A 13,996-nucleotide genomic window follows, 5' to 3' on the forward strand; every position below is an offset into this window, starting at 1 on the left:
CTTCCTCTGCAGTTTTTTGGAAGAATTGCAGAAGGATAGGTGATAGTTCTTTAAATGTTTTTTAGAATTCACCTGTGAAGTCATGTGTTCCTGGACTTTTGTTTATTGTTGTTTTTTAATCACTCAGTCATGTCCAACTCTTTGTGACTCCATGGACTGCAGCATGCCAGCCTTCCCTGTCCTTCACTATCTCCTGCAATTTGCTCAGACTCATGTCTATTGAGTTGGTAATGCTATCCAACCATCTAATCCTCTGTCTCCCTCTTTGTTTATTGGAAGTTCTTAAATCACAGTTTCAATTTCAGTACTTGTGATTGGTCCGTTCATATTTTTTATTTCTTCCTGGTTCAGTCTTGGAAGGCTTACTTTTCTAAGAATTTGTTCATTTCTTCTAGATTGTCCGTTTTATCAGCATATAGTTGCTTATAGTAGTTTTTTATGATCCCTTGTGTTTCTGTGGTGTCAGTTGTAACTTCTCCTTTTTCATTTCTAATTTTATTGATTTGAGCCTTCTCCCTTTTTTTCTTGATGAGCCTGGCTAGTCTATGGCCATATCATCCTGAACCTGCCTGATCTCGCCTGGTCTTAGAAGCTAAGCAGGGTTGGGACTGGTTTAGTACTTGGATGGGAATCTGGCCAAAGGATTATGAATTTTGTTTATGTTTTCAAAGAAGCAGCTTTTAGTTTCATTGATTTTTTTATATTGTTTTCTTTGTATTTCAATTATTTGCTCTGATCTTTATGATTACTTTTCTTATAACTTTGGGTTTGTTTGTGCTTCTTTCTCTATTTGCTTTCGCTATAAGATTAAGTTGTTTGTTTGAAACTTTTCTTGTTTCCTGAGGTAAGAGTGTTGTTGCTATTGTTTAGTCACTAAGTCATGTCTGACTCTCTTTTGTGACCCCATGGACTATAGCCTGCCAGGCTTCTCTGTCCATGGGATTTCCCAGGCAGGAATAATGGAGTGGGTTGCTATTTCCTTCTCCAGGGGATCTTCCTGACCCAGGGATCGAACTCCTGTCTTCTGCATCACAGGTGCATTTTTTTTTTTTTTTAACCACTGAGGGCTTCCCAGGTAGCTCAGTGGTAAGACCACATTGCTATACATTTCCTTCTTAGAACTGCTTTGGCTGTGTCTCATAATTTGGGAATTGTTGTATTTTCTTTGGTATTTGTCTCTAGGTATTTTTTTAAATTTCCTCTTTGATTTCTTCAGTGATCTTTTGGTTGTTTGGTAACCATGTTTAACACAAACATTCTACATGTTTATGTTTTTTATAAGTTTTTTCTTGTGATTGATTTATAATTAGTCCATCTGGTCTAATGTGTCATTTAAGAACTGTGTTTCCTTATTGATTTTGTCTGGATAATCTGTATATTGATGTAACTGGGTGTTAAAGTTCTCCACTATTATCGTGTTACTGTCAATTTCTCCTTTTATGGCTGTTAATGTTTGCCTTATATATTGAGGTATTCCTATATTGGGTGCATACATTAATATATTTATAATGTTTATATCTTATTCTTAGATTGATCCCTTTGTCATTATGCAGTGTCCTTCTTTGTCTCTTGTAACAGTCTTTATTTTTAAGTCTATTTTGTCTGATATGAATATTACTACTCCAGCTTTCTTTTGCTTTCCATTTGTGCAAAATACCTTTCTCCATCCCCTTACTTTCAGTCTGTATGTGTTCCTAGATCTGAAGTGGGTCTTTTGTAGACAACATATATACATATCTTGTTTTTGTATCCATTCAGCCAGTCTATATCTTTTGGTTGGAGCCATCTTTTTAAGTGTTTTGGATTTGTTTTTATATGTCTTTTTTCTTCCCTACCTCTGTTTTTCTCTTGTGATTTGATGACTATCTTTAGTGTTATGTTTGGATTGCTTTTTATTTGTGTGTGTATCTCTTGTGTATTTTCTATTTTCAGGTCCCATGAGATTTTAATATAGCAGTCTGTGTATATATATACATATAAACACACACACGATTGTTTTAAGTTAGTAGTCTCTCAATTTCAAATGCATTTCCAAATCCTGCATGTGTGTTCTTCTCTTCTCATGATTGCTGGTTTGATACCAGATTTGTGTGTAGAAAATTTCCTATTTTTACTTTGTGTTTACCTTTACCAGTGAGCTTTCCCATTTATAATCTTCTTGTTTCTACTTGTGGCCTTTTCTTTTTCAACTGAAGAACTTCCTTTAGCACTTGTAGAACTGGTTTGGTAGTGCTGAATTCTGTTAGCCTTTGCTTCTCTGTAAAGCTTTTGATATCTCCTTTGAATCTGAATGAGAGCCTTGCTGGGTACAATATTCTTAGTTGTAGGTTTTTCCTTTTCATCTCTTTAAATTATATTGTGCCACTCCCATCTGCAGTTTCTGCTGAAAAATCAGGTGGTAAACCTCATGGGGATTTCATATGTATGTTGCCTGTTGCTTTTTGCTCTTTATTCTTTAAGTTTTGTTAATTTGATTACTGTGTGTCTCGATGTGTTCCTCCTTGGGTTTTTCCTGTATGGGACTCTCTGAACTCCCTGGACTTGAATGAGTGTTTCTTTCCCCATATTAGGGAAGTTTTTGACTCTTATATTTACAAATATATTCTCAGGTTCTGTCTCTCTTCTTCTAGGACCCCTATAATGTGAATTTGGTGCATTTAATGTTCTCCCAGAAATCTCTGAGACTGTCCTCATTTCTTTTCATTCTTTTTTCTTTATTCTTTTCTGCAGCATTGATTTCCACCAGTCTGTCTTTCGTCTCATTTATTTTTCTGCCTCATTTATTCTATTATTGATTCTTTCTGGGCATTTTTTCATTTCAATTATTGTATTGTTCAGCTCTGTTCTTTAAAGCTGCTGCTGCTGCTGCTAAGTCGTTTCAGTCGTGTCCAACTCTGTGCGACCCCATAGACGGCAGCCCACCAGGCTCCCCCGTCCCTGGGATTCTCCAGGCAAGAACACTGGAGTGGGTTGCCATTTCCTTCTCCAATGCGTGAAAGTGAAAGTGAAGTTGCTCAGTCGTGTCCGACTTTTAGCGACCCCATGGACTGTGGCCTACCAGGCTCTTCCGTCCATGGGATTTTCCAGGCAAGAGGGCTGGAGTAAAGCTAGTCTTTATTAAATATTTCTTGTATCCTCTTAGCCTGTGCTGCCATTTTTTTTTTCCTGAGATCTTAGATTGTCTTTACTATCATTACTCTGCATGCTTTTTCAGGTAGGTTGTCTGTCTCCACTTCACTTTTGGGGTTTTATCTTATTTCTTCATCTGGAACATATTTCTCTGCCATCTCGTTTTGTGTAACTTTCTGTGTTTGTAGTGTCTGTTTCTCAGGCTGCAGGACTGTAGTTCCTCTTCACTCTGGTGTTTTGCCCCTCATGGATGAGGCTACTCTAGGGGCGTGTGCAGGCTTTCTGGTAGGAGGGACTAGTGCTTGTTCCCTTGTGAGTAGAGCTGGGTCTTATCTCTCTGATGGGCAGAACACGTCAAGGGGTGTGTTTATAGGCAGCTGCTGGCTCAGGATGGCTTTAGATAGACTGTCTGCTAATAGGTGGGGCTGTCTTCCTACCCTGTTGGTTGTTTGGCCTGAGGCATCCTAGCAGGTCCCTGGTGGCACAGACGGTAAAGCGTCTGTCTACACCGCGGGAGACCCGGGTTCCATCCCTGGGCTGGGAAGATCCCCTGGAGAAGGAAATGGCAGTCCACTCCAGGACTATTGCCTGGAAAATCCCATGGACAGAGGAGCCTGGTAAGCTACAGTCCACGAGGTCGCAAAGAGTCGGACAAGACTGAGCGACTTCACTTCACTATCCTAGCACTGGAACCTGCAGGCTGTTGGGTGGGGCAGGTCTTGGTGCTAAAATGGCAACCATAATAGCCACTTCCTAGAGAGTTCATGCCAGTGAATATTCTCTGGGATCTCCACCACCAGTGTCCTTGCCCCCACAGTGAGCAACAGCCAACCCCCCTGCCTCCTGAGGAGACCCTTCCTTGACCTAACCCTAACCCTTAGATCTGCCCAAGCTCCTATGGAGTCACTGCTTTGCCCTGGGTCCCTGTGCACATGAAACCTTGTGTGCATTCTCCAAAAGCGAAGTCTCTCTTTTCCCAGTTCTGTGGAGCTCCTGCACTCAAGCCCCACTGACCTTCAAAGCCAAATGCCCTCAGGGCTCCTTCTCCTGATGTTAGGCTGGGGTGCCTGACAAGGGGTTCAGAACTCATTCCTGTGGCAGAACCTCTGATATATTAGATTGGTCAAAAAATTTACTTGAGTTTTTCCATTAGGTATTACAGAAAACCCAAATGAACTCTTTGGCCAATCCAATAATTATTTTCCAGCTTGTTAGTCTCCCACCCAGCAGGTATGTGATTTGATCATATTGTGAACATGCCCCTTCTACCATCTTGTGGCTTCTTCTCTGTCTTTGGGTGTAGAATTTTGGGGGGTGGGTAATTTGAATCTTTTTTGTAAATGGTTGTTCAGCAGTTAGTTGTGATTTTGGTGTTTCCATGAGAGGAGGTCAGTTCAAGTCCTTCTCTGCTCATCCTTGTCTCCTGCTCATCCCTTGCATTTTGGATATTACTGTTTCTGCTGTCCTATAATCCCATTGTATATTATAAAGTAGTTGAGTTGGGTTGCATCGATAAATGATTTTGCTATTGTTTTGTTAATGTACTGTACACCTTCCACTTAGGAATAGACTATAAAAAGTACAGTGCTATCTAGTGAAAACTCTTTAAAGACCCAGAATGTTTTAATGATATACCATTTTTGGAGCTCTGTTCTTCCAGGCTCTATAATTTGTATCACATAGTTTTGCTCTTTATTACTGTTGTCAGTATGAATTATTATTGGTTGATTAGAGGCAGATGGTTTTTCAAGATTATTTTAGTGGCTAAAGTACTTAATAACTAGCACTAATTTATATAATCAGTGCTTTGTAGTCTTCAAAATGATCATACATACATTATCTTAATTGACCTCACATAGCACCGAGGTGACTCATTCATTTTTGAGAAGAGGAGGTTAAGTTTAGAGATGCTAAGAATTGCCTGAGCTCAGATAGCTTCAGGCTTCAGTGCTCTTTCTGTGGTTCATAAGTGTTCCTTTCTACCTAACCAAAGCTACTCCTCCTTTGTCTAATGATTGGAGCAATAGGTCCTTCTTATGTGATAGCAGCCTCTTTCTTTGGTTAGTCTCTGCCTCTGATGATTGGTCCTTCTTTCTATTAGAGCTTCATAGAATGTGGTCCATGGACCACATACATCAGTATCTTCTGGGCTGTGTTTTTAAATGCATGTGCTTGACCCACTAAATTTCTACTAAATTAGTGGAATGTGGTGATCCCACTAAATCCACCCAATTTCCAATCTACTAAATCAGAATCTCTGACATGGACCTGGGGTAATATGCACTTTAAACAATTGCTGTTCTCTTTGTTTTTATTGTAACTCTATCTCAAAAGTGTTTTATTAACATTGTAGAGAACCAAAAGTTTTGATAAATGATCCAAAATCATTGGTTTGTTTACTCTGGTTGGACAAAGTTAAAAATGTGATAGTAGTATGTTCTCAGTGATTATGGTTAATTATTTCTTCTCCATTCAGGCCTAAGGTAAATAGACACAAAATGATAAAATGTGTATTAGCAATTCCTGACTCATCTCCAAAGCCAAATCCTCCATTTGTGTGGGTGACCTTGTGTTCTGAGTGTGAGGGTAGAATCTTGGCAATTAGACAGTATCTTAAAGAAGGCAAAAACACATGAATGTGAAACTTTTTATCTTTTTTAAACAGATTTTTGATATTTCCTGGGATCCGTATCAGCCAAACAGAGTGGTTAGCTGTGGAGTGAAACACATAAAGGTAAAGCAGTTATTTGAAAGAAATTTGGGTGCCTCCTATGAAAATAATTTTAGATGTCTATGTACAATTTGGGATTGAGAAACTACTCAACTTTACATTTTCCCCCTTAAATTTAGAGGCTGCTTACCTGCATCTCTGATCCTGAAGCCTAGTTACTTCGGCTGATGGGCCTCTGTTTCAGAAATGCAGTGTAACAACAATCAAGCAAAGTGCCCAGCTGGTAGCTAAAAAGGAAACTTTATATCAATTACATATTATAAAGAAGACTCAATACTTTTGGAATTGCATGTCTTAAAACATTTCTGATTTTAAGTTCATGAATTAAGTTTTTATATGAATGTTTATACATATTGCATGTCAAAAATTTTTGACGTGTCGCTATGTTCTCTTAGAAGAAAGATGCCATGTTATGTTGGATATAGAAAGAAAGGGATACATAGCACAAACCTGCATGAGCCACTGGCTTTTAAATACCTCTGTTTTCCTGTGGACTACACAGCCTGTAATACTGCTAGTGGCCCAGGACCTGCCTCTGTCTATTTGCTTCTCTATTTTGTTACACAGGTAGCACAATTAACACCATCAACATCCTTTGCTCTGACATAGCAAAAATTTCTCTGGACCCAGGGACATGTCCTGGGATCTTCTGACTATAAGTTTGTAGATAATAGAAAATAAAGTCCATAAATAAAAGAACATAAAGGTAGGTTACATGCTTGAATAGAGCATATGTTGATCTCTGCTGATATAAAAATCATGCATTTCTATACGATTGGAGTAGATGTCTGTATTATTCCTCCAACCAGCACCTCTGGTTTCCCTGTTCTTTTGTTCTTCTTTTTGTCTAGTTTTTCATGTTCCTTTCCATTATTCCTACTTAATGCTGAAAGAGACACATGATAAAATGCTCAGAAGTAAATATAACAAGAAATATGAAAGATTTAAAGACTGTAATAAAGCTTTACAGGCTTCCCTCATAGCTCAGTTAGTTGGTAAAGAATCTGCCTGCAATGCAGGAGACTCAGGTTCAGTTCCTGGATCGGGAAGATCTGCTGGAGAAGAGATAGGCTACCCACTCCAGTATTCTTGGGCTTCTCTTGTGGCTCAGCTGGTAAAGAATCTGCCTGCAATGAGGGAGAGTAGGGTTTGATCCCTGGGTTGGGAAGATCCCCTGGAGAAGGGAAAGGCTACCCACTCCAGTATTCTGGCCTGGAGAATTCTATGGACTGCAGAGTCCATGGGGTTGCAAAGAGTCGGACACGTCTGAGTGACTTGCACTTTCACTTTCACTTGCATAAAACTTTACAGAATGATGTAAAAGAAGACTGCTGCAAATGGGGAGAGAGAACTTTGATTTTGGACATGAAGTATAAAAATTATAAATGCATTATTTATCTCCAAGTTAATATATATTTAATGCAAGTTCAATTAAAATCTTTATAAACTGTCTTTAGGCTTTCCAGGTGGCACTAGTGGCAAAGAGCCTGCCTGCCAGTGCAGGCAGAGGTAAGAGACCCGAGTTTGATCCCTGGATTGGGATGATCCCCTGGAGGAGGGCATGGCAACCCACTCTAGTATTCTTGCCCAGAGAATTCCATGGACAGAGGAGCCTGGTGGGATACAGTCTATAGGGTCACAAAGAGTCGGACACGGCTGAAGTGACTTGGCATAAATAAGTTCATCTATGAGAATAGAGAGTGACAATAACCACAACTTCGGGATAAAAAAAGAGTAATGAAAAGTAACATGGGAGGTTCAAGAGGGAGGGGAACATATGTATACCTATGGCTGATTCATGTTGATGCTTGACGGAAAACAACAAAATTATGTAAAGCAACTATCCTTCAATTAAAAAATAAATTAAAAAAAAGAGTATGCACTACTATTCACTAAAGTCTACTATGAAGTTTCAAAAATTAAAATGAGACTGTGGTAAAGATAAATAAACACCAACAAAAAAAGGAACTAAACTGAGAAATAGACCTTAATATGAATGACAGTTTAGGGTATAATAACTATCTCTGGCAAATGGGTACTAGAACAGTTTATTATTCTTGTTGTATATCATTACTTCATAGCATATACTTCAATAAACTATTTGTGAATTAAAGAGTTAAATGTTTAAAAAACTATAAAATAACTAGAGGAATGTATAAGTAAATATTCAATTTCTTTCCAGTTGGAGAAAGGTATTTTTAAATACAAAAGTAAATAAACCGTAAAGGTATTTGACAAAAATAACCAAGGAACAATACATAGTAAGAAATGGAAGAGAGTTTTATTCAAGCCAAGCTGAGGACTAGCCCAGGAGTGCAGTCTCCACCAAGGAAGAAAGCATTCTGGAGAAACATAGTTTTCAACACACCCTTATATTTTGTTGAAACAAAGAACATACATACATCAAACATGACAGGTATTTTCCTTCAAGGTTTCAACAGAGATGTGGGCTTCCTAGGTGGCTCAGATGGTAAAGAATCTGCCTGCAACGGAGGAGACTGTTTGATCCCTGGGTGGGGAAGATCCTCTGAAGGAGGGAATGGCTACCCGCTCCAGTATTCTTGCCTGGAGAATTCCATGAACAGAGGAGACTGGCAGGCTACAGTCTGTGGGGATGCAAAGAGTCGGACACAGCTGAGCAACTAACACTGTCACTTCACTATTCATAACTTCAGGTTAGTGCACACACAGAGACACCATGACCTTAGCATCTGGGAAGGGAACCTTGTCTTCGAAGGAGAAGTAGCATGGGCGTCGTGGAAGGGACGCATTTGTTCCTACCTTCAAAATAGACATTCTCTACCTCTGGATAATGCATTCCTTAATGGTTAAAGCAGATGTCCAGTGTATGTTTCACAGGCCACAAGTCAAGTTGTTCTAGTTTACAGAAAGTTCAGGCCAGATCAGGTATAAGCCAGAATGGCTTCTCCATACCCTTACAGGTGAAAGTTTCTTCTATCAAAGAATAATACAGTAGGTTCAACTATATAAATATTAAAACATTCTGTTTACTTTCCTGCTACCCTCAAGAAACAGGCAGATCACAAGCTAGAAGAGTAGAAGCAACAAGTGTAGAATGTTGACTTGTTCTTGAAATGTAAAGACCTCTAGCAAATCTACAGAATGGACAAAGAGTGTAAAAAATATTTGTTTTTATCGATTGTCTGCTAATAGACACTTGAAAATATTAAATCTCAGCTATAACTAAGGAATAGACACTTTAAAATAGCAGTGTTTTTAATCAAGATGATCTGGTATCGAGAAAGATTTGGGGAATGAACCCTCTCAAACCTTGCTGATGGAAGCATAAATGAGTATGGTCTTTCAGTCTAGAAATTTGGCAATGCCTGTCAATTGCCTTAGAAATGTTGACACCCTTCGAAACAGTTTCATCCCATTTTTACTATGTGTGCTGCCAAAGTAAAGACTGCAAATAATTTTATATCCTGTAATTTAACCCAAGGAAATAATTAGGAGTGTGAACCAAGCACTGGTTCATTACTAAATAACTTATCAATTGCAAATAAAACTAAACAAAAGACTTGAAACCCTCTGCCTCCAGGCAGTTAAATAAAATTTGGTATATCCATATGAAGAAATACTGTGCAATCATTATAAGTCATGTTTTAGAGGACTGCTTAATGTTATTTAGGGACATATTTAAGATCTATGAACAGTCTACCTCTGAGTGGGATAAATTTGTGACATTGATATTTTACTTTAAAAATATTTTTTTGTGTAGGAAATAAATTGAAAGGCTCTCCTAAAATGTTAAACAGTTATCTTTGAGTAGTGAATTGATGGTTTTTGGATTTCCCCTGTATTTTAAAATTGTTTTACAGTAACATACATTTCTTCCAATATAAGGAAAAAGTAATGAAAAAGCAGGGGACAAAAAGATGAGTGTACAGATTCTACTATTCATAGCTATGTCCTTAGGGCTTCATAAATACTTTATAATCCTTGTGCAGAGAGCTGATTTTTGTTGAAGCAAGAAAGTGCCTTTATTTCAGCAAACAACTTTTTGGCCAACTCAATAAAATCCTTTCTCTTTTTGCAATCCCTAGTGTTTGGCGAACAGGCAAATTACAATTACCTGAAACAAATGCTTGAAAAACAGTAGCAGTTGAGCATCAACTGCTTCATTGGTTTTACAAGAAACGAATCTACCAGGTTTGTTGGATATTATTGCTTTTGTTCCATTCTCTAGTCACAGGCGGAAGGGACTTTAGGGATTACTGAGGGCCAGATGAGCTCCCAGGTACCTGCCAATTCTAACAGAATTTGCATTACAATCTGTGAATGGAGATTGAAGAAGATAAACAGTGTCTTTTCATTTAATGTGAATTGAATGGGGTGTTGCTACACTAATCTATCACATTTTCCAAACAGGTAGTGCTTCTCAAAAAGAGATAGCATCTCAGATTTGCTATTTTCTGCAGAAAATTTCATACCTGTCTTGGTATTACAGCTATGTATGTCTCTTTTAGAGAATTATTTGATCATCTGGAATGTTTCATGTTGACATTATACCATCTGACTGGGTGATTTCATCAGAAAAATCTTTGTGTCTGAGGATACCAGTCTTTTTTGTGTATGTGGTTGTCCATCTAGAAATATTTCAGTAACTTGGGCCAAAGTGCACATCCCAAGTCGAAGGGATAATAATTACCAAATAGCTGCTCTCCTTTTAGTTTTCATGCACGGGGACACACAGAACGGAAGATGTCCGCCTTAAGCATTACCTGTGGAAGGCAGGTTCTTTGGCACGTATGTACGCACAACCAGGAGTTGTTCACGTCTCATAGTTTGTTCAGGCTCAAAGGTAATACTTACCTGCTTTCCCAAAGCATGCACCTATCTGTCCCTAGATTGTTCGTAGTTTTTTGATGTATACTTTAGTGCCTTTTGGTAAAAATATTAATAACCAAAGAGACAAATCCCCAGAGTTGACATTTAATGGAAAAGAATCTTATGGTTTTTTTTTTTTTTTTTTTAATGATTGCACACCTGCCTCTTATCCTCTCAGGAGCCCCCACCCACACAGTTGCCTGAGCCCTGGCCCTCCTGGATGGTGAAGCCATCTAGAACTGCTTCCTTGAATTCCCATCTACTCTGAGAGGACCATTATTTGTCCTCTTCTGCAAGCACAGATGTTAAGGTTGCCTCTGATTTTTGCTCACACATTTCCTGTCACCTCCATGTAACTAACCCTACTCTCCTAAACCACAGTGCAGTGTCTTCCTCACCACTGCTTCAAATACTATTCTTGCTCTTTCCAGAGAATTCTGGTTCTCTGTCTTAGAATTTCCTCACCACTTATATGTAAGTCAGAATATGCTGCTTTAAAATGATCTTTTTTTATTTTGTATATATCTTCTTTATTATATTTAAAGTTCTCAAGACAAATATTTTAATATTTTCTTGTGTATAACTCCTGTTGAACCTTTGGCAAGTCACTTATGCCTTCTTTCTTTCTCTTCCAAATGAGTGTAATAATAATATCTGTCAGCCTATTTGTGAGGATATTATGAAGATAAAATAACTAAACATGTGTAAAGAGGCTTTATAAATTGTGAGGCTACATATGTACATCGCGGTAAAGTTATACCAATTCACATACTGAAAAAAAACTGTGTCAAAGTGAAATATTTAATTTCTACATAACCATAGAAGTCTTCCTGCCACCATCTATAAAGTAGCTTAGCCTTTGTGCTTATGGTTGTCTACATAATAAATTATGCAGCTAAAATGGAAAAGCCTAGTCAATTATTTGACAGTATGAAATATAAAATATTTAGAAACATATTTCTGAGTAATGTTTCTACTTGAAAATTTGTATCATTTTAATTAGAAATTATTTCTAAAAACATATACATACACCAAAAAATACCTAGAAGATACATTGACATGTTGGGATATTGGGAATAATGTCAATTTTCCTCTTTTACTTTTCTGTTTCTAAATTTCTCTATGATAAACCTACCCTAGTGCTTTAATTTGGCAAGAAGTTAAACAAAAACATGATTCATCCATTTTATCCCAGTTCTGAGAACACTGGCATTTTGCATTAAATGAACACTAAACATTTAGCAAAGTTTTGGAATTTGGGGACTTTGAAAGTTTAGAAAGTACTGTTACAATTTTTTTTTACTGCTAGTAGTTGGCTAAAATGTTTTACAATTTCTACTGTTATAGCAAAACAAGTTAAATTATGTATATCTATTATGTGTGTGCTAAGTCACTTCAGTTGTGTCTGACTCTTTGTGACCCTATGGACCATAGCCTGCCAGGCTTCTCTGTCCATGGGGATTCTCCAGGCAAGAATACTGGAGTGGGTTGCCATTACTTTCTCCAGGGGATCTGCCCAACCCAGGGATCGAACCTGTGTTTCTTATGTCTCCTGCATTGGCAGGCAGGTTCTTTACCACTAGAGCCCCCCAAGAAGCCTGTATATCTATTATAGTTCAGCTATAGAAAATTATGTAAAATGTATTGAAACATTACCCAATAATACCAATAGTGAGATACATCAGAATACTCTGTTTTTGGATTATTTATCACTTATGTTCTAGTTTTGGACGCTATGTGGAAATGCCCTGACTGCAAAAAGAGGAATATTTGGCAAAACTGGGGATCTTCAGACCATCCTTTGCCTTGCATGTGCCAAAGAAGACATCACCTACTCTGGTGCTTTAAATGGCGACATCTATGTCTGGAAAGGGCTCAATTTAGTCCGCACCATTCAAGGAGCGCATAGTGTAAGTATTTCTGTATGGAAGTTTGTGAATTACTTATTAAATAAGTTAATGTCACAAATTTCTGTGTTTTTTTTTCCCCCTGTTGCTTTAGTATTAGCTAATTCTGCTGAATACTCAATAGTCATGAAAGATTTCCCTAATTATTTTTGTTCACTTAGAAGAATTTAATATTTCAAAAGCATGATAACTTAATTAGCCTTTACCTCTATGAATTGGCTGATTAGTGTAATTTATCAGCAGCAGTTTCAGAGAAACTAGAAGTATTTCATTGTCAGTTTCATCTTCTAGACCAGCACTTCTCAAATTTTTACATGTTTACGAATCTCCTGGAGATCTTGTTAAAATACATACAATGACTCAGTGGATCTGGAATGATGTCACTGCTGCTGGCCTGTGGCCAACATGATGGAGACAACTATTATTTTTATAGTGGTTAGAAAGGTAGATTTTCCTCACCCCGAGTGAGGGAGTGTCACGTCCACATGCACACCACAAGTTCTTAAAATGCAAACAGAAACCATTGATAAATTCTTCTGATGGTCTGCTCTGTAAGAACAAGGACAAACTTAATACTGAGACACTACACTCAATTCTGACATATAGTAAAGTAATTTCATTGCTGTATCTACAGATGATAGAGTGAAATGCCCAGAAGAATGGGGAGATGATGTGAAAGGTAAAGTCTGTTGTAATAAGTGGAAATTTGGTAAAACAATATCAGAAACTCAGCAGACCTTTAACTTATTGCCTCCAAATTGATGCTGTATTACTGTGAACATGAAAACAAGTTTAAGCAACTCTTAGTAAAGGAACTATGAAATTTTAGATCTTTCTCATATGTTGAAGACCAATTTTCTTAGCTTTGCTAATTATGAAACAGCTCTTGAAACAATTAAAAGGTCAGTATTGGTCCTCATTCATAAAGAACCTGCCTTAGTAACCTGGTTTCTCTTTACACTGGATATTATGTCAACATTATACTCTTGTAGCACATTTTCCCATGAAAAAGCAGCTTTAAGTTCTTAAACCATATCAAATGTGAAAAGCATCTTCAGCTGATGCTTAACAAGCTAACATAAGAGTAACTTATGCTTTCATTTCGGAAAAGGCAATGGCACCCCACTCCAGTACTCTTGCCTGGAAAATCCCATGGACGGAGGAGCCTGGTGGGCTGCAGTCCATGGGGTCATTAAAAAGTCAGACACGGCTGAGCAACTTAACTTTCACTTTTCACTCTCATGCATTGGAGAAGGAAATGGCAACCCACTCCAGTGTTCTTGCCTGGACTATCCCAAGGATGGGGGAGCCTGGTGGGAGGCCGTCTATGGGGTCGCACAGTGTCGGACACGACTGAAATGACTTAGCAGCAGCAGTA

General features: G+C 38.1%; 1 protein-coding gene across 4 annotated transcripts in view; it reads left to right on the plus strand.

Moving 5' to 3' along the window:
• The window catches only part of EML6 (echinoderm microtubule associated protein like 6), a 287,813-nt gene that overhangs the window by 121,416 nt on the left and 152,401 nt on the right, over positions 1 to 13,996 (plus strand). For all 4 annotated transcript variants that reach the window (XM_018055247.1, XM_018055248.1, XM_018055249.1 and 1 more), the window contains exons 5-6: positions 5,795 to 5,863; positions 12,436 to 12,621. In XM_018055247.1, coding sequence (XP_017910736.1) covers positions 5,795 to 5,863; positions 12,436 to 12,621 — 255 coding nt within the window. The remainder of the gene's footprint in view (positions 1 to 5,794; positions 5,864 to 12,435; positions 12,622 to 13,996) is intronic.

Source organism: Capra hircus, chromosome 11, assembly GCF_001704415.2.
Source record: "Capra hircus breed San Clemente chromosome 11, ASM170441v1, whole genome shotgun sequence".
Lineage (NCBI taxonomy): Eukaryota > Metazoa > Chordata > Mammalia > Artiodactyla > Bovidae > Capra > Capra hircus.